Below are 25919 nucleotides of genomic sequence, written 5' to 3' on the forward strand. Positions count from 1 at the left end.
ACTCCCGGCTGTGCTGGCATCCTGGATACTGGGGGGCTGTCTCTGCAAGCCTTCAGGTCTGTCGGTCTCTCCAAGAAATAAATGTCTGCCTTAGTTGCTCCTCCTCATAATCTCATACAAAATAGTTCTTTGTGAAATTTGCAGGGTAGAAACCAAAGAATCCTACTGAAACCCTTTCCTGGTACCAAGGGGAAGGTTAATCTCCTGGGCACACGACATACCACAGAAAGCCCCGATGGTCCCCTTTGGCCCATCCCAGCTCCTCAGAGGAGAGCGAGTCTCACATCCTCCTCCCAGCAGCCTCCGGAGTCAGGAAGATACATTTGACTCCAGTCCCACGGCACGTATCTTGAGGGCAGGGCCACATCCTCTCCACTTCTGCATCCCTACAGACTAGGGTGCAGAGGAAGAGACATGGCATTTTCTGGTTGTTGAATGAATGAATGAGAACAGTCACTAACACCTATACAGCATCTATGCCATGCCAGGCACTGTTCCGAGCGTATTAATCCTCTCAGTAACCTACGAGATAAATATTATCCTCATCCTTATTTGACAGATGAGGGCATTGAGGCTCAGAAAGGTTAAGTAACTGGCCCAAGATTATTCATCTGGAACCTGATGGAGCCAAGATTCAAATCCTGTCTGTGTTTTTCCCTGCCAGACATTTAGGGTGTCAGGCTCCTGGCTAAACAAGGCTAGAGGCGGAGCAAGACAGGGCTTCGTGCTAACATGGGCTAGACAGCCTCTGGACAGGGGAAGGGCCTGTGCCTTCGGTTGGGGCAGTATTAGTAAACACCATTTTAAAAGACAGCACCCATCTTTTTTAGTGGTAATTCACATGCCATAAAATCCACCCCGTAAAATTCAGGGGTTTTTAGTATATTCACAGAGTTGTGCAATCATCACTGCTGTCTCATTCCAGACCACTTTTTTCACCTTAAAAAGAAACCCATACCCGGTAACCGTCACTCACCACCCCTCCTTCCTCACAGCCCCTAGCAACCAATCTGCTTTCTGCCTCTATGGGGTTGGTCCTGTCTGGACTTTTCACGTAATGGAATCACGCAACCTGGGGTCAAAGACAGCTCTCCTTGCCCACCTTCTCTAAATGCCTCACAACCTTATTTTCTCCTTGTTTCTTCTCAGGATGTTTTGCCATAGTTTAAACAAACATCGTGACAATTTACTACCTTAAAATTTCTCTTAAAATGTGTGCAGAGAGACCAACGATTCCCCTTTTTTTCTGTTCCTCCCACCCTGGACGTTTGCATCTGAGCTCAGGGCTCGAGGCTGAAGCTGAGCTAAGAAAAATATCAAGGAATCAGAACAATAGACGCTGAGCCCACAGACTGGACTCTGAGGGTTGAGGTGGAAAACAAGAGGCCACTAACCAGGAGGTGGGAGGCTGGAGGTGGTAACTGGGATTGCCTTTGCCCCAGCTTGCCCCTGGCTGATTTTTAACCTTCGCTCAGCTGGTACACTGCAGCTCTTGACGACTGAGCTCTGGGTTAGGACAGTTTTAATGCTCCAAAAGCCAAATGATAGACCTGAGCAACAGACTAGAGAATTCAGAAACAAACCCTACTACAGTAAGCTTTTCAGAATAAAAGAGAAGTGGTAGATTTTCCCCGCGCTGACCACCAACCACCTGGACATTCGCCCATCCCAGCATCAGTGAGTAACTCAGATGTGCACCCATGCCTTCCGCCAGTATGGGTCACTTGATGGGCTTATTAAAATAAAGACCCTCAATATATTTTTAAAAAATAAACTCATGTGAGAATAATGTTAGATTTACAGAAAAGTTGCAAAGACAGCACAAGAGAGTTCCTATATACCCCTCACCCAGATTCACCTAAGGTTATTACCGCGAGACTTTGTCAACACAGAGAAATTAACATGGGTGCGTTACTATTAAGTGAACTCAGACTTCATTGAAACCTCACCATTATTTTTTCCATTATTGTCCTTATTCTGTTCCTGGATCGAATCCGGGACCCCACATTGTTTAGTGGTCACATCTCCTTAGGCTTCTCTAGTCTATGGCAGTTTCTCAGTCTTTTCCTTCATTTTCATGACTTTGAATGTCTCGAGGAGTACTGGTCAGGTATGTCATACAATGTCCCTCAGTTTAGGTTTGTCCAGTGTTTTCTCTCGTGATTGGACTGGTGCCACCGCGATGGTTTGACTCAGTAAATCTAGGGTTTCCGGAAATCTGGACTTTTAACATGTGCCCCAACTGGTTCTGATGCAAACGGTCAATATTTGAGAAATATTATTAGTCACCAAAACAAACTGCAGGAGGATTAAAGGATTAAAATTTTTAAATATTCAAAATTACTTTTAAAAATGAGGAATGAGAATAAAATACTAAATAAATCATTGAAGATGATACTTTTCTAAAATTTGAAACATTAGGAGAAATCACCAATAAATAAAAAGATTGACACGCTTGACCATGTCAAATATATTTCTTTATAATAAAAAATAAAATTATTTGCCACCAATATGAACAGCAAAATGTTAATATGTATAAAGAAGTCTTTCCAATGTAGTAAGAAAGCATGATGAACCCACTAGATAAATTGTAAAAGATATGGACAGATAATTCCGCCAAAGAGAAAATACAAGTAGAAAACAGTTGTTTGAGGGAATGTCCAGTCTCATCAGTAAGCAGATGTAAATGAAAAGAACTATTTCATACCCTCTAAATTAGCAAAAAAAATTTTAAGACAGGACTTTGTGCTGCTGAATTTCTGATGACATGAGAACATCCTTCATTGCTGGTGATATTGTCAATGTGCACAACTCTTTTGCAAAGAAAAATGATAATATTGATTTAGATAAAATATTTATACTGTATGATCCAGGTATACAATTCTTGAGAATTTGTCCTAAAAATGTATGCTTAATTCAAATGAAGAAAATGCTCTTTAAAGGAAATATTTCAAAATAACACATCACCGGAAAAGAAATACATGACCAATAATAGCAGCATGATTAATAAATTACAATACATTATCTCCATATATCCAGCTAGCTGCTAATTACAAAGGCTACACGTTATGATGGGAAAATATACATAATGTAATATTTAAACAACACAAATTATATAAAAAGTGTGTTATGTTTAGATTTGCATTAAAATGTTGATGTAAGTAAAAAACTAAAAGGATATTTACCAAAATAAACTGTTTAAATTATTAAAAATTTTACATCCTCTGATCTAGTCTTCCTTTATTCAGTCCAAATCATTTTAGTGTCTGTCATCTCAAAAAACAAAGACCCTTAAAAACCAAGAGATCGGGCTTCCCTGGTGGCGTAGTGGTTGAGAATCTGCCTGCCAATGCAGGGGACACGGGTTCGAGCCCTGGTCTGGGAAGATCCCACATGCCGCGGAGCAACTAGGCCCGTGAGCCACAACTACTGAGCCTGCGCGTCTGGAGCCTGTGCTCCCAACAAGAGAGGCCGCGATAGTGAGAGGCCCGCGCACCGCGATGAAGAGTGGCCCCCGCTCGCCGCAACTGGAGAAAGCCCTCACACAGAAACGAAGACCCAACACAGCCAAAAATAAAAAAATAAATAAATAAATTTATTAAAAAAACAAAAACAAAAAAAACCCAAGAGATCTTTCCATCAGGCTGTCCTCCTAATTCTTTTGGAGAATTCTGTGATTTATCTATTGACATGAGTCAAATGCTGGAAAGAGGTGAGCTCACGTCCACTTTGTTCATTGGATGTGGCCCATGTGCTTTAAAAAAATCCCTTTGGCTTTTTGTGGTAACAGAGATGGAACTAGGGAAATGAGTAGGTGTGTCTGAGTCATACTGAGAATTTCCCTTTTCACAAGGAATCACTGGGATAACTAACTTCTTTAAAGCTCCAAATGAATTCCACGAGCTGCCCTTCCCTTCCTTCTTCATTCCACCGGCTGCTTGCCCTGCACCCCCACAGTCCCGATTTCACTCCTGCCCCACCCATCACAACCAGGCCTGGCTTGGGAGAGCTGCCCAGGGGTTGGGATGCAGCTAGGAGGCTGCCTTCCTCCTCCTGATGGTGGGGTAGGCAGGGGGAGGCCAGAAAAGTCACAGTGTGTACACTGGATTGCAGCGAACCTCAAGCCTCCCTAGACTGGAAGCTTTACGTAAGGCTACACTCCTCTATGCTGAACAAGTACCAGTAAAGCTCTTAACTTGGAGGGAGGGGAAGCATCTACGTGAAGCCCTTTAGCTCAGACTAAAACAACTTGCTTTAGGACAGGACGGGGGGTTACTTTTTGTTTTGCTTTGCTCTGTTCCCGTGTCTAGAAAATGTGTTTCAACATGTCACCTCTAGGTGGCAGTAATGGACCACGGAGATTTGTGGTTCACTCGCTTAGAAACAGCCTGCAAACTTTCAAGTCAAGGCTGAGGAGAACCTCAAGGAAATTTTTACGTGATTACCAGATGCCAAGGCTACCTACCTGACGGTCAGTCACCACCGTTGTCTCTTCTTGTCGACTGGGGTGGAGGAAGGAGGGAAAGAAAGCCACAGGCTCATATGAAGGATGCAATGGAATAAGATGATTTGATGGGTGTTTGTGCAAATTGTCTTCTATATTTAGTCTCTCTACACACACACACACACACACACACATAAACACATACATACACATACGCACACATACATACACAGACACACACAGATATACCCACACATACACATGTATATGCACACATACAGAGACACACACAGACACATACATACACACGTATATGCACACATACAGAGACACACACAGACACATACATACACACGTATATGCACACATACAGAGACACACACAGACACATACATACACACGTATATGCACACATACAGAGACACACACATACACACAGACACACACACATACACACATAGACACGTATATGCACACATACACAGACACACACATACACACATACATACACACACATACACACATACTGAAGCATGTGAGCCTAAGGAGAGAGTGCATTGGAGGGACAGTTTATTAAATCATTCCCCTGGATTTATGTACAAGAGATTATGTGTCAGTGTCCTCATATGTAAAATGGGGCTAATAGTTTCAACTTCATAGGGTTATGAGGAGTAAATCAGTTAACTATATAAAGACAATGAGTTGCCTAACACACCGGAGTACAGAGACACACACACACACACACACATAACCTCTGCAGAATAGAGACACACATGGAACCAGGTAAGTAAGAATGTCAAAAGGAGTTTAAAAGGGAAAAATGAAAACCTGAAGGAGGTGTGGTAAGGTCTTGGCTGATTTGCCTTAGGAATGGGTAGGTAGTGAACCTTTTTTTTCAGAGTGAAGGAAGGAAAAGAAGAGAGGGTTCATGGGCTGATTATGTGAACAAACCTTGTTTTTAGGAAGTAGCTTTTCTTTCTCCAATGTCTGAGCCCCCTGGGATATGTGTGCAGGATTGTATGACGGCAGAGTCCAAAGCCCTCACCATGGCCTGTCTTTCTAGGACCTGAGGCACAGCCCTGTCTCAGGCCGCGGGGCGTCATGAGTGGAGCCCAGCTGTGTGGGATCAGAATGGATTTGCTCTTTGTGAGAGCCTTGTTTGGAAAGTTCATAGCTTTTTGGCCCTATGTTGATTTATGTATCCTGCTTTGAGACAATCAAATACATGGAAATACAAACGTATAGATCAAAAATGAGTGGGAAAGTCTTCAAATAGGAAGAAAAACTCTACAGTTTACAAAATAATTCACCATTGGACTCCCTTAAATCACTGATGGGATTATGCTTACATTTCCATACTACTTCCCAGAACTGTATTATGGGGTCATCAAATCTGAAGATCTTCTTTAAAGTAGATTCATTAGAAAGCAAAAAGCTTTATATATTATACAATAATTATGTCACTCTCATTATCATTATTTTGCAAAGGCTTTTTTTTTTTTTTACCTCGTTGTAAAAAGAGAAGACAGAATTTTAACACCTATGTTCCAGCAGACATGCTACAAAAGCGGCTGTGAGGTTGAATGTGGAATTGAAAGGGAAAGGCCTCTCACTCACAGGAAACTCCCACACTGAGCTTCCCGGAGGTTTGTACCAAATAATGGTAGACATCACAACTCGAGCATCCAGATTGTTTACAGCTGAAAAAACAAGATATGCAAAATGGTACTTTTTCTCTTCCTGGGAACATTTTAATGGTCGGGACCATTTCTAATTAAATCAGTGACCAAATTCACAAATAGTCCCCATCATAACTTTTTATGCTTGGCAGGAGCTGCATACTGTGACGTGAACCTCCGATTGGGAAACCTTTTCCTTTCAAGACAATCACAGAAGTTATAAGAAAAAAATGGCATCTCACCAAAGCAATAAAAGTTTTAAAACTCTAAATCTAATTTGCATCTATTATTTTTCCAAAAACTGTTATGGGGCTCACTAACCTGCCTTTAGAAGTTAACCAATTAATTAATGTGGAAAGCTAGAAATGTATTATCCCAAGATTGCTATGTAGTTTGTTAGCCGAGACGTATGTTTACTTTTTGCTTTCTGGATAACGTGGCGACAAGACTACACCTTCTGCTTATTTTGTATTCCTCACTGGTTCCAGTGCGGCGCTGGTCAGGGTGTGTAATTAAATGCTTGTTGATCTAATTTGCTGAAGGTCTAGAAGTCTTTCGTAGGAGAGAACGTTATATCAGAAAGAACACTGGATTGACACATTAAAGGTCCAAGCCTAATCCAGGGTCTGCAACACTATGACGTTATCGTATAAATCTCTTCATCTCTCCAGACTTCAAATATTCCAAATGAAAAAAATAACAATGCTGATGTTTTCCTCTCCCTCAAGCCCATGAGGAAGGTATAAAAATATATAAGGCAATAATAACATTATAGCATCTCATCTTTATACAGCAGTTTATGATTTATAAGTACTTCTTGCATGTGGTCCTCACAGCCACCCTATAAGGCAAAAGGCAGCACATTCGTCAAAATATTACATATAGGATGGATAAACAATAAGATCCTACTGTATAGTACAGGGAAATATAGTCAATATCCTGTGATAAACCATAAGGAAAAGAATATGAAAAAGAATATATATATGTATAACTAACTCACTTTGATATACAGTAGAAATTAACACAACATTGTAAATCAACTGTACTTCCATAAAATAAATTTTTTTAAAAAAAGGCAGTGCATTCGTGTGTTGCAGTATGAAGAGGCTGAGGGGTTTCCAAAACTTCAAGTTCGGGTTCCTTTCTGCTGAACAATTCTTTCTTCAGTTCTTCTCTCCTCTCACATTTTACTACAATATAAACAGTCAGGAGAAACGAGGCTCCACCTTGAACACTTTGCTTAGAAATCTCCTCAGCTAAACATCCAAGTTTATTACATCCGAGTTCTACCTTCCATGAAACTCTAGGACACAATTCAGCCAAGATCTTTGCCACTTTGTAGCGAGGATCACTTTCCAGTGCCCAATAACACGTCCGCATTCCCATCTGAGCTCCCCCCATGATTGCCGTTAAGATCCACATTTCTATCAACGGTCTCTTCAAAAGCAATCTAGGTTTTTCTCACATGTGCCTCGAAACTCTTCCAGCCTCTGCCCACTACCGGTTCCAAAGCCACTTCCACATTCTTTGGGGCGTTTGTCATGGCAGCACCCAGATCCCAACACCAAAATCTGTATGAGTTTGCTGGGTCCGCCACTCCAGAGTACCACAGACTGGGGGCTTGACCAACAGACGTTTATTTCCTCAGAGTTCTGAAGGCCAGAGCTCCGAGATCAAGGTGTCGTCAGGATTGGTGTCATTCTGAGGCCTCTCTCCTTGGCTTGCAGACGGCCACCTTCTCCCTGTGTCCTCACATGGTCTTCCCTCTGTGCGTGTCTGTGTTCAAATTTCCTCTTCTTATAAGGACATCAGTTACATTGGATTAGAGCCAACCCTAATGACTTCATTTTAATTTAATTATTTCTTTAAAGACCGTATCTCCATATACACTTACATTCGGAGAGACAGAGGGGTTAGAACGTCAACATATGAATTCAGTACAGCCCATAGCATGCAGTAGAACACAGATGAAAATTAAACCCACAGGTGAGAACATTAACGTGCATAGGAACTTAAAATCACATGGCTAGTATATTCAAGACCTAGATCTTCTGAATTTGCTTGTTCAGTCTATGAAGGTGGTAAAAAATGTATTGGAAGTATGTGTCCCAAGTAAGTAGACCTATGAATGGTTGTCAGGAAGTAAGACAAAAAGATAAGTTGTGGTCACGGGAAACACAGATGATTTTGAAAGGGCTACTGCGAATTTGACAGATCAAAGCATTGCAGCATGCTTGATGTGTTTCGTAAATTGCTTGAAAGGTTAAATTCATGACAGTGTTTTTACTTTAAGGCTTAACTATTTTTATTGCAGTTTTAGAATTAAATGTTTTATCTGCCTCAGAATTATAATCCTAAAAGTTATTAAGGAAGGAGATCATATTTTTATCTTACCCTTTGAATGGTATAAATCTCTTCAAACAAAATTTGAAACTAAATCACTGTACTCTGAATTTAAGAGCAGGCACCATGGGTTGAATAACAACCAGTTCGGTCATGATCAAGCCAACAAAATTAATGGGAAGAGCTCTGTCTGGCCGTACATCATCCTGAGTCCTGACCTGGAAATCACTCAACTCTAACTAGCTGCCTCATTACCAAGGTCACTGGCTTTGTCTCCTTCCTAGAGCAAATCATCATCTAATTGTGCGGGTCGCTGCTTTGTACACTGGGGATTAACTATCTTAGAGGCTTAAGATCACATTTGAAATGCACTTTACGACAGATATGCAGTTATTAAAGGTGGGGGAGAAACGTTTTTACATGTTGATCTTCAAGTGGGAGCCTGTTCCTGGATATTAAAAAGTGTGTTTTAAGTATAACACAACAGGTGTATATTTATGTTTGAAAAGAATCACACAATAGATTCAAACATCATTGTGCAAACATAAAAAAGACATGAAATTTTAGGTATGTCCTTGAGATCACTGGGTGTTCCAAGAGCTGAATACAACTCCTTGAACCTAAGTTCAGGTCCTTCTCTCACTGGGACTGTATGACCACTGAGAGCAAGTTTCGGGGCAAAACAAAACTAATCAAGCTATAAATTGTCAGTCACCTGGTGAGTCCAGAAAAAGAGGAGACTGGAATTGTTCCTCACCAAGGTCCTTTTGAATCCAAAATTCATGGGTCAATGCACAGATTTCTTTGTCATTTGGGACCAGATAAAACCCCAAGATCCTTTCATCTGGGGGCTTCTGCACAGGACAGAAGTGCTGTGGTTGTCAGACAGCCCCAGGAAAGGAGGCAAGATCTGACGGTTACAATATTTCTCCCTGAGCCTGTCTTTGGTTCTATGGTAATTAATTTAAAAGGACACTTTAGCACTTGTGCCAAATAATAGAAAAATTGGATTAAGAATGTAATCAGCTGGCTTCTCAACCTTCCTGGCAAGTCATGATCAGAGCTGCCCCTTGGCGAGCAGCTTCTGTGCGGGACACATCTTGGCAGGTCTCCAGGGGAAGATGGGCAGGAGGGGGTGGGAGCAGTCAGATGGCTTCACTGATGTTGAGGCTGAGCCATCCCAATGCTCTGCACTTGGGGGCTGGTCAGAAACTCTTTAAAGCCTCCCCGGAAGTTTCTGCAGCTCAAGTGTCCATCACAGAGTGAATGATCCCCATTGTCTCCCAACTGGCCTCCTTGTTTCCAGTCTTGCTACTCCATAGTGTCCTTTCCACGTGGCAGCAAGGGCAATCCTTGTGGCACCTAAGTGGGGTCATGCACCCCTCTGCAGAGCAAGCCGTCCAGTGTGTCCCCAGCACAGAGAACACAACCCAAAACCCTGACCGGGGCTTTGATTTGGTCCCCATTACCTCCCTGACCTCCTCATCTGCCACTTTCCTGCTCCATCACTCTGCAGCAAACTTACTAGCCCCCTAGCTAGTTCTTAAACACCTTTGCACATTCGGTTCCCTCTGCCTGGAATGCTCTTCCTCCAGATACCCACTTTCTCCCTCACTTTATTCAGGTCCCAGGTCAAATGTCACCTTGTTAGAGAGGCCCTCCCTGCCCCACAACTCTCTCCCCTCCCTATCACTCTTTCTTGTCTGAAACAATCTCAAACTTAATGACAAGTTGCAAAAGGAAAACAAGGGCCTTTTTTCCTGAACTATTTGCGAGTAAGTTGCCAACAAGATGCCCCATCAGCCTCAAATGTTTAAGTTTGGAAGTCCTACAACAAGAATATTCTCCCACACAACCATAATCCAGCCAACCAGATGGGGAAGTTAACACTGGTCCATTATTGCTATCCAGTCCTCAGACCTCATTCAAGTGTCACTAACTGTCCCAACGACATCCTTTACAGCCAAAGGACCCTCTACACAATCCTGTACCTCTTACTTAAAAGTTCTTAGGAATTTCAAGACAGCGACAGCAGAGCATTAAACCAAGCATGGGATCCTGCGCAACTACAAACATCTCATGCCTGTGAAGCTAACCTTATCTGTGTTCTTAACGTTGCACCATTATCAGGTGGTAAACGATTCAGCTTCATCCGTTGCTGGTGATATTAAGTTTGATCGTCCATTAAGTGGGGGTCAGCCAGGCTTCTCCACCATAACGTTAATCTTCCTCCCCTTGTAGTTGGTAAGTGTTTGTCTGGAAGAACTTGTATCAATATGAACTCAAGGTTTCGGATTTTATTCAATGGTTTGTAACTCATCACTATCATTGTTAATTTATTTAGTTATTGCCACGTTTAAGTTTACATACAGTCCACTTGGCTTTCCTTCTACGAGTATTAACACATGTCTAAACAAGTGTACCTCCCATCACAATGAGAACACAGAGCACTTCCAGCACCCCCAGAATTTTCTGATGCTGTCCCTTTGTAGTCAAGTCTCCCCATCAACCACTGAACTCTGCCCCTACAGTTTTGTCTTTTCCAGAATGTTGTATAAATGGAATCACACTGTGCGTAATATTTTGAGATTTGAGTCTTTCGCTCAGCACAAGGCCTCTGAGATTCACTCATGTTGTTTCCTGAGTAGGTTTCCATTGCATACGTGCATGCAATTTATTTATCCACTCATCCGATTGTTATATTAAAATTTCTCTATTCAAATGAATGAAGCTGTCTTCATACTGGATCCTCACTGACAGAGAATATGGGTCTTGCATTTCTAACAAGCTCCCAGGTGATGTTGCTGCTACTGGCCCAGGAATCATGCTTGCATGAGCAAGGCCATAGACAGGTCACTGTGACAGTGACGCTTGGAAGGGGTAGGGCTGAGGGCCGCGAAGGAGGGTACCCCAGCAATGCGGGAGAGCAACAGTGAGGGCCCGAGCCAAGCCAGTGACAGTGGAGATAATAGAAGAGAGACAGCAAAAAGATGGCCCAACCGGCTTGAGGGGTGGGGACACCATTGCCAAGAAACCGGAGGTGGAAACAAGGTGGAAGCGTCTGATCTTGGCGACCCCTGTCTGAGTCCCAGGAGACCACTGCTTCCTCTATTTTAGAGGCAACGTACACCCGAAAGCTCTTTTCTGCATTTGCTCTTAGCACAGGCAGCATTAATATTTTTAGCATTGAGTAAGCTAAAGGAAATCATTACAGAAATATGCATTTAGGGGGGGCTTCCCTGGTGGCGCAGTGGTTGAGAGTCTGCCTGCCAATGCAGGGGACATGGGTTCGAGCCCTGGCCTGGGGGGATCTCACATGCCGCGGAGCAACTAGGCCCGTGAGCCACAGTTGCTGAGCCTGCGCGTCTGGAGCCTGTGCTCCGCAACGAGAGGCCGCGATGGTGAGAGGCCCGCGCACTGCGATGAAGAGTGGCCCCCCGCTTGCCGCAACTAGAGGGAGCCCTCGCACAGAAACCAAGACCCAACACAGCCATAAATAAAATTAAATAAATAAAATTTTAAAAAAAAAATGCAAAAAGGTTGGTTGAACTTTAAAAAAAAAAAAAAAGAAACATGCATTTAGTAGCAATAGTCTAATTTCCAAAATCAAAGATTCTAATTCAGAAGACATCGCAAAAAACCATGACAGGATTCCAAGACCTCAGATTCCCTGACCCCAGGAATAGCATATTCTAGACAGAAGGGCTTTACGAATCACTTGGTTTCCTCCATTCTAATATTCCATTTCCACAAGAAACATCACTTTATTTCCCTCCAATACGATGAGGCTAAAGGGACATTTTGTCCCTCCCAAGACCAGTGCAAAAACCTTATTAATATTAAAACTTCTTCACTGTATAATTTTAAGTCAAAAAGCATTATATTAAGTATGATCCCAATTTTGCAACCACGTGTTATATATGCACTAGAAAGTCTGGAAGACAACAATAAATATCTTAGAGTGATTATGATTGCTTTCCTTTTGTTCTCACTTATTTGTATAATATTTTGTAATTGTCTTCTACAATAAATATGCTTTGTAAGAAAAAGTCCATGAAGGTTCTTAAATGTTTGAAAATCCACACTGCTCAGGTTGCAGGTAGGCACTTGGTACTTATTAACTCATTAGCTGGGTGAGGGAGTGAGAAGAAATGAAGATGGATGAAGGCCAGAGGCACAGTCCCATGCAGGGTGTCCCTGCTCATCTCCTGACCTTCTGACGGATGGCTGCCGCCTTCTGTGCTTGCAAAGAAGTGAAGCCAATACAGCTCTAGGCTCCCATTCTGTGGCTGCAGCTCCCTGAACCCACCGACAGATCACTCACAAAAGAATAACGTCACAGAGGGGTGCGCCACAGGGGAAGTTGTTCGGCTTTTGTGAATCAAAAGCACAACTCGGGGGCCCCACCTCTAGTTAATTGCAGGGATAAAGGTGAGTGTCTCCCAGGTAAACAGCCTGTCAGCAGCCGTTGAGACAAATCCCAGAAGACCAGACCCCAGCTAGCCAATTAGCAGCTGCTCGTCTGAGAAGACATTAGATTCCGGGGCCTAAGGAACCTGCTGGTATTTTTCAGTTAGCTTTGTTAGGGGTTATTATTCCACACTGAACAAGAGAGGATCAGATTGTAGGGGCCTAGTTTTAAAATGCAAGCTGTGCCTTCAGAGGAAGGGTAGAAAATCACACTGCAGCTGAGAAAACAGACTGATTGCAGTCAGTATGGTATTTGCTAATACTGTATAGTTCGAATGTAGTTACTCTGCCTTTGGTTGTATGAACGTGCTTTGATTAGAGCAAATAGATAATCTACTGAAAGTCTTCATTCATTCAATATACATGCACTGAGCACCTGTTTATATGTTCCACTTTAGCAGCCAAGTGTCACAGCATTTACGATAAGAACTAATCTTTCCCACCTACATGGGAGTGATACGGGCGGTGGTGTGCTCAAGCTGGTTTGTACCAGCTCTTGAGAGCCCATTGTTAAATTTTTAGGATTTTTGCGAGCCAGTTGTTAAATACAACCATGATTTAGAAGTAAATTGTGGGCTTCCCTGGTGGTGCAGTGGTTAAGAATCCACCTGCCAATGCAGGGGACACAGGTTCGAGCCCTGGTCTGCGAAGATCCCACATCCCACAGAGCGACTAAGTCCGTGCGCCACAACTACTGAGCCTGCACTCTAGAGCCCGCGAGCCACAACTACTGAAGCCCGAGCGCCTAGAGCCCGTGCTCCGCAACAAGAGAAGCCACTGCAATGAGAAGCCCGCGCACCACAATGAAGAGTAGCCCCTGCTCGCCGCAACTAGAGAAAGCCTGCGCACAGCAACGAAGACCCAACGCAGCCAAAAATAAATAAATAAATATATTATTTTAAAAATGTAAATTGTATAAATTTACACTTAAATTATATTTAAAATAAAGGTAATAAATACTCAAATTTTATATCTCTTCCTAATTATTTTACTACATTTTGCTATTATCTATGGTCTCAAGGTTATTTTCTACTGTTGTGCTTATATCATGGAAATACTACATGACGGTATGCTACTACACATCTCAAGTTGGTAGCGTGAAATAATGGAAGGAGTATTTACACCACAGAAATTGGCAAACACTACAAACCAGGGCTTGGTTTCTTTTTTTTGTTGCTTGTCCAGACTTAAGAAGATGATAGAGAAAATGTTAATGATGCAGATTAAACATAACAATATGTCATATCTATGGCTGCTCGATTGTGAATAACACCAAAAAATGAGGAAATGCTCTTCTAGTGTTCAAAAACTGTGGTCTGATTCAGGGAAGATGTCACATACTGATGAATGAATGGGGTGCCTACATGTCTTCATTTTTTTCTCTTGTCTTATTCAAAGGAAATAACAGCATCCACCAACATTCATGTTTAAGCCACTCTCATTTGTCAATGCTTTGAGTGACTTTGCTGAACTGGATGGTAATCAAACATTTATTCATAGTCTGATTTTGTCAATTCATGGTCTGATCCCAACCATAGACTGACAATGGATGCAAGAGTCCAGCGGAAATCAACAAAAGCACTCTGCAAGTTATCAAATGGCTGTACGGAATTTACAATAAAGAGTACTGTGTATTTTATAATTATTTGTGAATTGTGTGCTAACACAATGAGAACAACTATGAATATCAACTCGATAGAAAATTTAGTGATAAGAAAACTTACCAGAAATGTGAGATAAGAGAGTGTAAAGCCAGATTGCATTCTCCACTAGAAAATGACAGCATAGCATTTATAAATCCTTCGGTGAGCACCGTCATCCCTCCCACCCATCAAAACCAAAAGTTTATATGGCAAATATAGAAGGGGAAGCTAGTAATTGACAACAGTCCTCAATGATCGATTCTTTCGCTAGTTCTAGATAAAACAGTTGGTTCTGTCGTGACGTCTTTACCAAATTTATCATGCAATATTAGAGGTTGAAGGCAAAAGAAGAATCGAGCTTTTCCTATACACCTCCAAAAATGGTTATGTGATTCCTGATGAGTATAAGTTTCTTGAAAATGGTGACTTTTTTTTTTTGCTATTTGAAGGTGGAGAACAGGATGTAGACAGAATTGTGGTATTTGGCACAGAATCTGCCTTAGATGATTGGGTGAAATACAAGGTCTAGGTATGCAACATAACATTTAAATGTAGTCCAGACCTGAGCTACCAGTTATATACATTACATATATTGATAAGAAATAGCAGCATCCCTTGTCTGTTTGTTTTACTTCCAGGGAAGTCTGAAGAGAGTCACTGCAGATTTTTTCATATCATAAAAGACTTAGATCCGGCATTAGACCCTGAATCCTTCATGATCGACTTTGAGAAAGCAAGTATCATCGTTTTCTCTAAGATATACAGGAATAAAACTACAACCATGAATCTACACACATATTATATGTATGCAACTATGTTTTGTATTTTCATTTTTCACAATAAAATCTTTTAAAAATTTGTTATTAATTTTTCATATTTCATTATCTCTTTTTTAATGTCCTTTTATTTTATTATTGTTATTCTATCTTTTACAGCAAAATAGTCTTACAGCGCACAATTCATTGTGCAGCGAAACTGCTTGGAGCAAAGATTCTTATAGTAAAACTACCTAGAACCAAACAAATGAGCTGTGCCGTCCTTCTCAGAGTTCAGAGGCTGCTGTCCCTACCAAACAAGGGATATAGGATGTGTTTCCAATGGACCAATGAACCAGCCCTGCAGTCCGGCGTTGTGTGGGTTAAACAAGCTTTTGTGGGCTAGCCTAGGAATCTAACTACCATTTTTAACAGTTTTTTGGGGCATTTAAAAAGTAAACCATGTGGGCAAGATTGCCTGTTCTACCAAAACAAAAACAAAAACAAAAATGAACAAAGAGAAAAACAAACAAAAAAACACATGCTACCCCATCCAATGAGCCAGCCCCAAATATGCCATCATTGCTATTACCTGACTTTGAGTGGTTTGAATCCTATTACCCCAAAATGTATACCTTCCACTTCTCTATGTGGTAGAGTCTGCATTGACTTAATTAAATAGCAGCACAGCAAAAAAATATCAATTTGCATTCAATGCAGCATGATTTGTGGGAATTATTTCTCCCACTGAATTCACCACACCAGTTAATAAAAACACATTCAGGGCTCTGCTGGTGTTTGGGGCAGGAGCAGTGCAGGAGAGTCACACGTGCCCCAGCTGGCATGGGGAGTGGCACCTTCTCCCCACGTGGAGTCCCTGTCCCCATACCTCACTTTCTCCTTTGGTCCTCTGCTGCTTTCCGGGCTCATTCAGTGAAGCGTGTCCAGGTGGCGGGGAGCAGGACCCCTGCTGGAGTGGCTCTCAAGCAGAGGACAGGTTGGCTTTAATTATTGGTATTAATTTCTGAAAGCAACAGAGATGTCTGCCGAACGACAGAGCACGTAAAAGGCTGAGCCCATAATTAATCTTCGCAGAGCATCAGATTCTTGGCAAGCTTGGTGAGCTGGCGCTCGCCCTACACGTCATCATGGTCCTCTCCAATCCCTCCACACATCAAGTAAATGTATGTGAAGCCGCGGTGGGGTAAACAAGCACAGGGTCCACAGCTCAGGTCTGTGAGATCCTGAGCACGAGGACAGAAAGCCCCGGGGTCCCCTGAACAGGTGCGGCGACAGCAGGAAGGACGCTAACTGAACAGGAAACGGTTCTATCTTTTTAATTGTGTGGCGGAGCCCTTCCCAGCCGGACCAGCAGTGCAGCTGCCTAGAGACAGTAGTTTTGCTTTAGCAAAATGGACTCTTTTTGCTTCCTGCCATTTGTTTCTTTGTGTGTAGGCCTGTGTGAGAGATCACCCCGATCGCTACGGTCTACATTCGCTTCCTGAACTCTGTTTTCCTCCCAAACTCTGGAGACCAGAGAGGTGACAGGAAAGAGAATATCTTCTCAGACGGTCGCCAAACCCCCAGGAATACAGGTAAAGAAGGCTGCATTCTGTGGTAGAAAAGGAAAGATGCCTCCCTCCCCGCCCCAAAAGTGCGGATGTGCCCACATTCCTGCTATAGGGAATGGATTGGTTCCCACCTGCAAGGGTGATTTAAAGGGAGTAGGGGTGAATTAAAGGGGATTGGGGGACTTCCCTGGTGGTCCAGTGGTTAAGACTCTGCCTTCCAATGCAGAGGACTCGGGTTTGATCCCTGGTCAGGGAACTAAGATCCCACATGCCACGGGGCAACTAAGCCCGCGTGCTGCAACTACTGAGCCCACACCCCACAACTACTGAGCCCCCACTCCACACTGAGCCCACGCGTTCTGGAGCCCGCACGCCACAACTAGAGAGAAGCCCACATGCTACAACAAATACTCCGCGTGCCACAACTAAGACCCAACACAGCCAAATAAATAAATATTTAAAAAAAAATAATAATAAAAATAAAGGGGATTGGGGGGGGGGGGTGGGACTCAAGTTCCCAAGCCTGATGCTTCACACTGGACAGTCTATCAGATTCATGTGCTTCCTGACACCTTTGGTCAAAAATAATCACCTGCCTTCTGTTAGCAGCAGACAGATCAATGTGACCTCCCTTGAATCTGAAGGCTCCCCAGGAAAGCCATCTCCAGCCTGGCCTCAACAGGTCCTTAAAGTGTTTCTCTGATTGGTTCATTTGAGCTCCCCTCATTCACCCGCCCTGCCTGCTTCTGTTTGGGAATCCAGCTGTCTCTCCACCCTTCTCCATGCCCAGCAGTCTAGCCACGATGCCGGCAGGCAAGAGAGGGAGAACAAGGGGTCTTCCAGTAGAACCTGTCCTGCAGTTTAATAAGAATCACTCTCCCTTGCATGTGCATATGTAAATACGTAATCTGAACAGAGACAAGGATGGAGACAGCTTCCTGCTCCCTGGTCTAGCACTGGGGCCAATCCCAAGCCCCACCAGGGCCAGGTGGGGAATCAGGGTTCAGCAATCTACACTGGGCATGCCTTGGAGAAGACTTTGTTGGAGAGAGACCCCAAAGTCTGCTCTGTTCCCCTCTGTCTATCCAGAAGGCACACACAGCATTAGGCTGATACTGGAGGTTGGGGAAAGGGTGGGAAGGTGCAAGGGAGACGCTCAAAAGAGAAAACTCGCTGACCCATGTCAGCCTAACCAACTCCTACTCATCCTGCAAAGCTCAGTTCACAACGTCCTCCTTATCACAGATTTCCCTGCCCCCATCCACCTGGCCTCTCTCACAGGTTCCTGGCTCCATTCTGTGTTCCTAAACAGAAATGGTCATGGCTTCCCCGGCCTGTGATACAAAATAATTACCCAAAATACCTGAGTTTTACTAGCTTGTTAACCTGCTGACCCAAGCCTTAAGTTCATCCTCAAAGTATCCCCCAGTTATTCCTGTGGGCCTCCAAGGACTGCAGTAAAGGCACTCAGCAAGCCCTCCATGGGTAAACTTGGGCCTTGGTCTTCACCTAGAGATACGATACCCCAAGTCCCCTCAAGGAAGACACCCCCATCTGCCCAGCAGACGCCCTGGTGGAAGGTCTTTCCTTCCTGGTCCCTCTGCCTCTCTGGGCTTCTCTGGTCTGTGGAGCAGCACGGGGAAATGGCTCTCCTTCAGCTCCGTGCCTTATTTCGTCACCTGGGCCTTGAAACACTCTGTGTGTACCCCGACTCTGAAGAGCCCCCCTTCACCTTCTGTTGTTCTCCCCTTTCTGTTGATCCAGCCTCTCAGACCAGGCCGGAGAAGGGCTCCATGCTGCCCTTCCGGGTTCCTGTCTTTTTCCTGATTATCCTGGGACCCAAGCATAAACCTTTCCTCCTCCTCCTTTAAGAAAAGAAAAGAAAACAAAACAAAACAGGAAGGTAACCAGGCTTATGAACCCGTGCAAGTTAATAACGTGGGCAGGGCAAGTAACTGGCCTCATTCACACGATGTCTGCTCAGACTGAACTGGGGACACCAGAGACACACACTTTTGCACAAGTGGTAAGGACTCCAGTACAAAACATTTGTCACATTTGTTGTGATTCCATCGCCACAGCCAGCCTCCAAGCTCCTTGAGGGCAGTGACCACAGACTGTTCATCTTTGTGTTCACACCCGAATCCTGGCACTCAGTAAATAACCATCACGACAACTGGCATTTATTGGGCACTTACAGCGGATGGACCAGTGCAGGCTAGGACTTGTCCAATGTGTCCAAGTTCCTAAATAAAAGTTGTTTGCAGTAAAATCTGAGAAAGATGAGTGATTAACCTTTAACTCCTTTCTCTACTCCCCCCGTTAATTACCAAACCTCCCACAAGACCAAGACAGTGTACTCAAAGGTCCGGGGCATGACACAAAGACAGTAACTTCTCTGGGTAGAGTGTAGTGAGCAAGGAACCTTTCTTCTTCCTTGACTGGATTCAAAATACATCTTTCATGTGATAAATCTCCCTAAAATCAGCCCACCCATGATCTGAGTTTCCTCTCCAAACCCTAAAGATTGGGAATGAGACATATAGAAATTATTCATCGCAAGCTTGACCACAATACAGAATTTGGAAGGTGGGATATTTGAGCCTGGGCTTTAAAGGTTAGCCATTTCTACCCTCTGAGGATGACAGAATCTATGGAGTTTTACTACATATTTGCTTAAGATACCTGCCAGAATCCCATCCTGGCATTCTCGATTTGGTGTTTGATCTTGTTGATAGTCCTTCCATAGACTACACCTACCACTATTACCATTAGTAAAAGGGCAGTAACTTCTCTGATCTTCTGGAGCCATGAAACCTTATGGTTAGATATGTGAGATCATTCAGTCCAATTACCCCTCTGATGCCTCAGTCTGCCAGTCTAATGACGCCCGAAGAGTCTGCAGAAGCTGCATCTGACTCGCCAGGGAGCTTATTCTAAAAAAAGAGGTTCCTGGGACCCCCTCCCGGATATTCTGATTCAGTATGTCTGGGAAAGGTCTCAGGAAAACGAGTCTTTAAAAACATCCCAGTTTGAGAATCATTACAATTGATGACATCTCCTGACAGAAGTTCCTCCTGGCCGTGATTAAGTGCCTCAGATGATGGTGAAAAGTCATCCAAGACGACTTCAGACAATTCTGAAATTTTTGCTGAGTCAAAATTATTTCCCTATACCTTCTACCAATTGATATGTCCTTTGGAAATAAATTGAAATAGTCCAATCTTTCTTCCACAGGGCAGCTCCTCAAATACTAAAGCTAAGTACAAGTGACTTCCTGGAGACTATCTCCCCCAGATTACAATGCAATAGTTGTGCTGACAGCTCTTCCTATAACCATCATTTTTTTTGGTACAATTCTTCTATATTGTAGGCCCTAAAAGGCCAGAATCATGTGTTATTGATCTTTGATCACAGTACCCAGTCCTAAGATATACTTGATACTCATTCATTTATTCAACTACTGTTTATAGAACAGCTACTAAGTGCCAGGCATTCTTCTAGGCTCAAGGATACAGCTGTAAACCAAATGAAGTCTTTGATCTCATGAAGCTTACCTTCTAGTCAAGGAAACAGACAAAGGGCAAATACATAAGTGGATATCCATAAAATGGGATAAGCGCTAAGAAGAGAAATTAGGCAAGTCAAGGAGATGAGATAAGGAGTGGAGGGTACGTTTCATAAAAATGTGTTAATTTGAAATCCAAATAGACCTTTATCCTGGTCCACATGTACAAAATGCATCAGATGAGTATTTGTGAGCACGTTATCATTACTCTTCTATCCTCAGGGAAGCCACTGGTAGAGAGAATAATCCACGTTTCAGCCAATAGAGGGCAGCTGAGTGCAAGACATATTTCTGTGAGCTGAGCTCAATAGGAAAAACTTCTCAATAGTTTTTTATTATTAAATTGTCTCCAGGCCATAAAAATACTTCTACTGTATTGAGAATTTTCTTTCCTTACTTGTACAGAACCAGTAGTCCACCCTAATAGTAGTCTTCCTAATAGGAAGAAAAAATTATTTTTTTTCCAGGATTTTTCTGAGGTTGAGTTCAGGAGCTACACACACAGAAATGAGTTCAGTTACTTCTCACATCCTAAAGAGACTTTTATCTGCAATGTTTGCTTGACTACCCCCTCACTCAATTAACCAGGATTTGATTCATGAAGTAGTCAGTTGTTTTGACACAATGTAGGTCCCAACATAGTAGTCATTGAAAGAAAGGGGACTAGGAAAAATGGCTGGATCTTTAGAGGAAAGAATCAGAGAAAAACAATAAATTATGTTCCTTAGTACCCCCAACCTACAGCGTGACCCCGCTGACGAAATATCCTGGAATTCAGAGTGGGTACCTAATCTCATCTGACTCAGTAAGCATTAACAAGATTTTGATAAAATTCAGGACTCACAAAATCACCACCTGTGAAAGTGTGTCACACCTCCATCTGCCCCCATGATGTCCAGCACACACAGGAAAAACTCAAAACATATTTTTACTGCAAGGCAGGGGGTGGGCATCTGATAAACATTCTCTTAACTGATGTGCCCTTTTCCTGGAGACTGAATTAACGGCTCAATGACTTGGCCTCTACAGTCACCTCCCAGAGAGTCATTTATGTTGCCTGCTGGCTTTACCTGACTGCAGGTGCAAGGTAGAAAAACCATGCATCCAAACGTTGAAGCACAATAATAACTTTAATAATCCCTATCATTTATTGAGCACTTTCTATGTACTACGCTCTACTGTTCACATATTACACTATTTACCACCTCCTTCAACCATGTAATGACGTGGACATGGTACGCATTTTACTATGATGGAGGCTCAGAAAGCTCCAGGAAAAGGGTGGGATTTCAGGCTATCCATAAACAGCTCTAAAACCTAAACTGAAATCGCTATCTAATTCTTGTTTAATGGAATTTTGGGGGCAAAATTTTTTTGAGATGCATAGCTTCTGTAGAAAATGAGGGACATTATAACCTGGAGAGACTCGTGGTTCAGAGCAATGGGCTGACCCAGAAATCTGCACAAGATGAGAAAAAATAAGTAAACTTTTATTTTATTTTTCATGCTTTTTATTTCATCTACGTAGGGCACCCATTAGTAAAATCAAACTTCATAAAAGAAACTGGTAATCCATGTCATGGTGGTGGATTTCATTTCAGTCTTTTCCTTTCTGAACGTAAAACATCTGTTTTTGATCTGTGTTTGTTCACAAGACCTTCTGTTTCTCCGATGGAGCAGAAAAATGTCATCAAAAGCCCCTGGAAAATGTGCACAGTTAGTGAGCTAGGACGTATGTATTCACATCACAGAGCACTGAAACAGCATCAGCGGTGTCCCATCTTATCTTCCCAACGTCCTGCATCCCTGTTCGGTTGCCTATACACACTTGAGAAGGCTATTTTGGGAGAGTCACAGTAGACAGAAGCTTCTTCAGCCCCCAGGGAGATCTCCAGTTCAACTGGAGGGTGTATCCAGGAGACACTGGTACACCCGCATCTGGCTCAGTGGCGCCCCCTGTGGAGGATAGGAGAAGGACCGGCTGACCGCCCTGGCTTCCTTAAAAGGCATCCTTAGCAGGTGGCGCAGAATCTCTTCCCCAGCGAACCTTTTGATGTGCCCCCCGTTCAAAGCCTTGTTAACAGAAAGCAGACGTGTCCACTTAACAGTAATAGTATCACGCCTCTCAGTCTTATGAAACCCTGCACTTTAACCAACACTGTCACGCCCATTACCATCTCATTTAATTTAAACAAACGGACCAGTTCAGCAAAAGCAAAAAAATTCTCTTCTCAAAATAACTGTTAAATAAGCCAGTTTAGTCTCTGTTCATTAGCGCTTTGCACTGTTCATCACACCCATGTAATTAGCGACATCTCTGCTACCAGCCTCTTGGGGTCCTCAGGCTTCCTCAGGGAGAAAGTGAACCTTAAAGAAAACCAACCTGGAGAACAGGCATTAGTGTCACTGGCATTGGGGTGACTCAAAGTCCTGGTGGGTGAATGTGTTTATCTGGGCCACTCAGACTTGACTGAGTGCTCCTGGGAGGGTCTGTCTTCAGTAAGTGCCAGCCGTGGGGCAGAACATGGAATTTGCCTTCATTCCTTGAAAGAAAAACCTCATTACACAGTATATGGAGAGACATAGTTCAGAAGATTTGATAAAGAGAGGGTTCCGATGTCTGCATGCAGCAAAACTCACCCAAATCCCAATGGGCACCTTCTGACCCATGTGCCCTGTGGGCCACCAGCTGCTTCTACGCCCACCACCCCTCCTCATGTAGGGTCTCCCGGCCTCTGGACTCTTGGGTCCTTCCCTCCAGCTCTCTTTGCATCTTATCCTTTCTTTTCAGGGCCTTGCACTTTCTCCTGCCTTCTCCAAACTTGTCTCCTCACACCCATTCACTCATTCATTCATTCATTCCTATCTATCGAGTAGCTGCAATGTATCAGAGTTCTAGGTGCTGGAGTGACAGCAGGAAACAAAACAAAGCCCGCACCCTTACGTCGTTTACGTTCTACTCAGAAAGACATGCAGCAAAGAATCTGCATATAATAAATATACTGCTAAGTGGTGAACGGTGCTGTGAAGAGAAAAAGAAAAAAAACAGAAATAGGATAAGACAAGGTGGGAAGGGGAGGTGTGAGATAGGGCAGTGGGTCTCAGTCAGGGGAGATTTTGCCTCCCATGGGAATTTCCCAATGTCTGGAAACACTTTTTATTGTTACAACTGTGAGAGTGCTACTGGCATCTGGTGGGGAGAGGCCACGGATGATGTTCAACATCCCACAACTCACAGGAAAGCCCCACACGACTAAGGACGATGCAGCCTCCAACGTCACTAGTGTTGAACTTGAGAAACCCTGAGATAGGGCATTTCCCAGTAAGCGGACAAAAGCCACACAGTATCCTGAACAGGGAAAGGTAAATATAAAGAATTATTAACAGGGGATTGACAGGGAGGCTGGGGAGAATTAAAGAGAATTCTGAAGAATACAGGAGCATCAGCTGTAAGGATCAGACACTCCCTCCAGGGCTGAGATAGACCACCCGAGGATGAGCCCAGCCCCGGAGCTGAGATCCCGACAGCCTTGGAGAGGCCGGGGCGCTTCAGTTCACTGACTGGTAGGGAAGTCATGGCTGGACCACGTGGAAATCTGACCCCTGGGGTGCCGAGGGAAGCTGCTGGGGGCCCAGCCCCGCTGGAAAGGGAGCTGGGGAAGGAGTCTCTGAGGAAACAAAGAGCTGGAGAAAGCGGCAGTGCTGCAGGAGACAAATGGTACAGAAAGTGACTCTGCAGGAGCCTCACGCTAGAGCACAGGGCGCCACTGCGCCTGTCAAGCACTGGAGAACGTGTGCTCAGCAGGAGCCCGGAGCTGAAGAAAGCCCACCAGACGTGAGGCCAGCAGGTGGGTGCAGAGGAGGTCAGGAGATAGGATTGCAGTGCCGGCCGGCTGGGCGGTGCCCGGCCTGGAGTGTGCAGGGTCTGCGTGTGGGTGCGAGGCGGCTGTCCGGCCGGGGCCAGGGCTGCGAGCACCGCAAGGATCTGCACGCCCTGCACGTGCATTGCTGGATACACTGTGCGACAGGAGCAAGAGAAAACAAAACCACAGCGGCCCTGGAACCGGGAAAAGAAGCCCTCCAGCGCCCTCTACTGACAGAACTTAACATCAGACCACCGCAAGGAGAAACGCTTTCAGACTCCACGCTGTCACTGCAGAGCAGGTACTGAAGCGTAAATTTGGAGCCGAGAGGTAGTAAATTGGTAACTGTCACAGGCGTCCAGAAGTCCACTCTGAGAAGACAGTACAGTCGGCCCTCTGTATCCATGGGTTCTGCATCTGCAGATTTAACCAACCATGGATAGAAAATATTTGAAAAAATATTCCAGAAATTTCCAAAAAGCAAAACTTGAATTTGCCATGTGTTTGGCAACTATTTACATAGCATTTACATTGTATTAGGTATTACAAGTAATCTAGAGATGACTGAAGTTATACTGGAAGATGTGCATAGGTTATATATAAATGCTATGCCATAAGGACTCGCACATCCTTGGAATTCGGTAGCCATGGGGCTGCGGGGCGAGAACCAATCCCCCATGACACTGAGGGATGACTGTATTTCAATATTTGCACAAAGGTCTCGATGGAGGGAGGGAGGAAGGAAGCTGTGCAGACGTCCAGAGACAGCAGGAAGAAGTTCAAGGGCCCCAAGGTGAGGTCTAAGCAGAGACGTTGATTGTCCATCACCATCCTCAGCAAGAAAGGCCCCTCCTTACAAGGCAGCAGCTAAGGACTGTAAATCACATTTGTATTCCTGATGCTTCCGTAATTTCAATTTTGATTGGTGTTTGATTTATGTACACTTTTTTGTTAAAGATTTGCACAAATACGATAGGCTGTACCAAAAGAGTGCCTTGGATATCTGCACTTGGGTATGATTCCAGCTCTGCCACTTTTTTGGCAGAGTTACTTAACTCTTTCAGTTTCCCCTTTCTTATCCTGAAATGAGAACTTGGTCTCCTTTGCAGGGTTACAGTAAGGGTTAAGTGAGACGATGTAGGCAACTATAGAGCAGTTCCAGGTGCACAGTAGGATCTGCGACATGGTAGCCATGGTGATGGCAGTGGTGAGGATGATGGAAAACACTATAATAAGCAGGTCCCAGGTAGGCATATTGTGGGCTTTCAGCCCCATATTAGGCAATGTTTTCTTTTTTAATGGGGAGGAGGGTTATATGGTCTCTGACTTGAAAAAACTTAAAAAGATCTGCCCCAGAAGAACATTTGTAACACATCTTTCTAGGCATAGGAAGAAGAAAACAATTTTTTTTCACCTTTGTTCCTGTCCCAGCCACCTCGGTTTCTCAGCCTCAAATTGTAGAGGTAGGAGAGACCTTCAGGATGGAGTCTAAAAATCCATTTTATAGATGAGGAAGAGGAGACCCAAGTGCTAGCAGAACTAGGAAGACTTGATGGGCTGGGGCCTGACTGTTTCTGTTGGGC

At 43.7% G+C, this 25919-nt stretch overlaps 1 protein-coding gene across 2 annotated transcripts in view; it reads right to left on the reverse strand.

Moving 5' to 3' along the window:
• Nucleotides 1–25919, reverse strand: part of RNF182 (ring finger protein 182) — a 154936-nt gene that overhangs the window by 27193 nt on the left and 101824 nt on the right. Inside the window, exon 3 of one of the 2 annotated variants that reach the window (XM_082345446.1) lies at nucleotides 17593–22173. The exons of the other annotated variant lie outside the window; for it this stretch is intronic. Within the exon in view, the coding sequence (XP_082201572.1) occupies nucleotides 22164–22173 (10 nt within the window). The 3' untranslated portion in view covers nucleotides 17593–22163. Of the gene's footprint in view, nucleotides 1–17592; nucleotides 22174–25919 lie in introns of those variants that run through there. 2 annotated transcript variants of the gene reach the window in all.

Source organism: Balaenoptera borealis (assembly GCF_965194805.1).
Source record: "Balaenoptera borealis genome assembly, chromosome: 12".
Lineage (NCBI taxonomy): Eukaryota > Metazoa > Chordata > Mammalia > Artiodactyla > Balaenopteridae > Balaenoptera > Balaenoptera borealis.